The sequence below is a fragment of the Trachinotus anak genome, unplaced genomic scaffold (genome assembly GCF_046630095.1).
Source record: "Trachinotus anak isolate AG129_WGS33_773 ecotype Australia unplaced genomic scaffold, CSIRO_AGI_Tana_v1 ptg000001l, whole genome shotgun sequence".
In the NCBI taxonomy this organism is placed as follows: Eukaryota; Metazoa; Chordata; class Actinopteri; order Carangiformes; family Carangidae; genus Trachinotus; species Trachinotus anak.
In genome coordinates, this window is record NW_027273852.1 from 847,186 (window position 1) to 850,879 (window position 3,694).

The window sequence follows — 3,694 nt, forward strand, 5'->3', positions numbered from 1 at the left end:
GAAATTGGCTTTACAGGATACAACTAGGCCTACTACTGTCTCTTACAACTAATAATCCACATGCGGCTTTTATATAGAAACCTTTTGCTAGTGGGGCTTTCTCTGTTATACAGTTTTGTTCTTGCCGTGGTGAAATCAAGTGCGTTTGGTGAAAATAAAAATCTTACTTCACCATTTTGGATTTAAGCATTGTGTAGATTTGCACAGTTTAGGTAACGTTGTTGTTGTTGGCAACTATTTCTAATACAGCAGTTCACCAATGGGAGCGTATTTCCTTACTGGTGAAGTCAGTAATGTTATAATACTATTGATATTTATTGACAGTTTCACAGTTGTCACAATTAATCAATTCCTCCATTTTTTTTTTTTATTGTTCTATTTGACCCCAGTTGACGCCAACAAATTAAGTAAAGATGAGGAATCCATAGTGTTTACCTATTAAAATCAAGGTCCACAATTTGTGTGTAAGACCACTCATGGTTGCTAACAAGCTCTCCCCCAGCTGGAATATGGCTGCTTCTCGCCACGAAGAAAAGTCCTGAATAAATCAGCAGATAAGTTACCCCAAAGGCCTGTGGGGAGCCATTATAACAACTCCTACTTTTCAAATCTGTCAGTTTAAGTCTGAGCTCCTGCCGACACTGGACAAAGTCCAGTCAGACTGAAGCTTAATTTGTGAGTGTATGACCTCATGTAGAGTTTTAAGCAGGGAAGATGTGGATGAAATGCTAACAAGCATCCTTTGCCTCCTCTGCCCTCTTCCTGACCCTGCAAACTGGAGTGGATGCAAGTTATCTAAAGATGTGATGATATATAATTTAAAGGACGATGTACAGGATGACGATATTGGCTCTTGTTTTGATTTTCAGAGTTGAAGCCTAGGGAGGTGTGCTTCAGTCCCGTGGACAGGGGAACGTGTGACGGTGCAGAGAAGAGGTTTGCCTACGACCACAAGACCAAGAGATGCCAGGTGTTTCACTACACCGGATGTGGGGGAAACGAGAATAACTTCACGTCACGGAAACACTGTATTAAAAAGTGCATTAAGAGCAGAAGGGGTATGATTATTTAAAGAGATCGTTTCCAATTACAGGACACACACAAACAATTTCTTAGTGTTGTTTAGCTGTAGAAGATACATGTAAGTAAATGTAAAAGTGGAATCTTTTTTGTAGGTTTCTCATTGTGAGATGTGACTTGTAGTTTGCCATCTTTAAGAAAACCTTCAAAAGAAAATCACGACTGATCTTTTTGTTGCTCTGTCCTGCTGCAGCTCACGGGATGAAGATCATCCGAATAAAGAGGAAAAACATAAACAACATCGTTCATCGCCCAGTCTGAACACGTGGCTCCGCATTACATCCTGCACTGCTGTGGAGTCACCTGTATTTATGTCCATATTTTATTCTTTGCTTTACTCATACTGTTGTTTTGTATGTGCAACAGTTCTCATGTAAAGACAGCTTCTAGTGTGTCTGAATTAACTTTGTAGTGACTGAATCATTGTCCACATTGTTTCAAATATCTCATAGACAAAAAACATGTTTGTTTTGCTGATGTCCAATATAGCAGCTTTCTTCACTGATGATTTGCATTTTGTATACAAATATATTTTTAATTTTACAGTTTAAAAAGTTCTGTTATGAGCATAATGATATTAACGTTTTACAGTAACTTAAAGAAAAACACCAAAATTACAATATGATTTTGATTCAGCAGGAAATTACTGCATATTTACTGTGTAGATACGGCAACTGATGCTTTTCTACAATGATTTTTGTGAATCGTCACTGTTGTTGTGAAAAACAAAATTAGCAGATTAAAGTGTTGGAGCCTTGTTCCAGGATCAATGACAACAAGAATGTTCTCAAGCAAACACATTAATCATGAGGACCAAGTCCTTGCAGCTGTAAATCAATGTGAACAAGGGAATGACTGTTTTATATCTGTCACATTATGCGTGAACTTTTTTTTTTAATCAATATTATGCAGTTTTATAAATCACTGTTGCAGTATTGATGGTGTCATTGTTAAGGAAAAACAGAAGGGGGCAGTGTTGTGTAAAGTAAATTTTCAGCACTGGCCCCCCTCACAGTGTTTGCTTTACTGTCTTGTTTTGTGGCTTTAAAGAACTGGACTGTCAGATTTGATACAATAAATTTCCACTGTTGCCTGCCTTTCTTTCCTTAGGTTTTATCTGTTATAATTCACCTCCAGACTTTTGTGCAGAACAACCGCAAAGTGCCTCAGTAAAAACAACTAAGAACAACAGAGATAAACAGAAAAAAAGATTTAAATCATGCAGTACCTGAGATGCCACAGTTATTATGAGCCTGGCAAGTAAAGGGTGAAAATTACTGGATGGCCCTGATTCTGTTTCTTTCAAACCCTTTCTGGACGACTGCAGGTGGAATTAGGATTAATTGTGCAGTGGTGTAAAATTAATATTCTACCACTGACACCAAAAGTCAATGTAAAGTGACTGAAACTTATCAGTGTTGATCTTTATCCTGGACGGTCACAACCAGTCAGGATACTGAGGCATGCTCTGGTTATTTCTGAGGCAATGATGTAAAATTTACTTTAAACTCTACACTGAAAAACACTTGGACTGTACAGGATTATTAAATTCCTGCATGTTGGACTTGGAGTATATTTAAATTTTAGTCACTTTAGGTTTGATCAGTGAATTAAATCATATCAGTATTTCCCAACCAGAATTTAATTGCTGTGGAGAAAGGACTGAAGTAGCATTTATATCTTCGTGTTGGGTAATAAAATAGAAAAAAAAACATAACTGGAACAGTTAACTTAAAGCTGCACTTATCAATATTCTTATATTGACAAGGGATCAAATGATTTTATTCAATGTGAGAGTGACAGACCCACAGAGAATTAATAATAATCTCAGCTCTGTTGAGTATTTTAAGGCTCTTTCAGCTTATTCTGTTGGGTGGGTGATATGGTCCACAGCTTGATTCATTCTAACAGCTCTAATCAACCTGGTCGGCAGCTGTTGTCAGTGAAGAACCTCTCGTGAGTCGCCTGAGTCACGCCTGCCATCACTAGATAGCAGTCAGACAATGAGTAACTGGTGAATGAACATTTAGCAGCTTCAGAGCCAGATATTTCCCTCAGGGGTTGGTGGAGATCAAAAAAAAGGAGGCTGAATGTTGCACTGACATCCATCAGGTGAACAGAAATACGACTCAAAATGAATCTTAATGTTGCTGTTTGTCTGCTAACACCCCCATTGCAACCTCATGCAGTGATATGTCAGTGTTGTGTTTTTGGCTGCATCAAAGTGGCCTAAAAAAGAAAAAACTATACAAATAATTACAAGTGTTATTGATTTTGTCCATCATTCGTGTTGTAGGCAGATCAGGGACCCTGTCTTTCCTCAGAACCCATTGTTGGACTTGTTAAGTGGCCAAAAGGCTAAAGAGCCAGGAGACAACTGCATGGTTTAAAGGTTTAAACCCGTGTCTCTCCTGTAGTGCCCGTGAGCAAGACAGCGCATCCCTAGCAGCTGCTGTGAGCCCTGGCCCAGGAGAAGGGAAACTGTATTTGCAGTGTGAAGCAAATAACACAAACTGCACTTAGAAGTCAGCATCGGAGTGTGGGAGTGGAGTGGCAAAGCAGGTCCTCAGCTGTGGGCTCCAGAGTGATGTAACAGGAAGTAGTGGGTTGCTCC

At 39.0% G+C, this 3,694-nt stretch overlaps 1 protein-coding gene across 3 annotated transcripts in view; it reads left to right on the top strand.

The window, feature by feature from the left end:
* tfpia (tissue factor pathway inhibitor a) overlaps positions 1–2,177 on the top strand; it is a 39,665-nt gene extending 37,488 nt beyond the window's left edge. For 2 of the 3 annotated variants that reach the window (XM_071484037.1, XM_071484119.1), the window contains 2 exons: positions 870–1,058; positions 1,274–1,481. In XM_071484037.1, the coding sequence (XP_071340138.1) occupies positions 870–1,058; positions 1,274–1,341 (257 nt within the window). In that variant the 3' untranslated portion in view covers positions 1,342–1,481. Of the gene's footprint in view, positions 1–869; positions 1,059–1,273 lie in introns of all 3 variants that reach the window. The other variant, XM_071483962.1, reaches the window with a different exon arrangement.
* Positions 2,178–3,694: the final 1,517 nt, after the last annotated feature.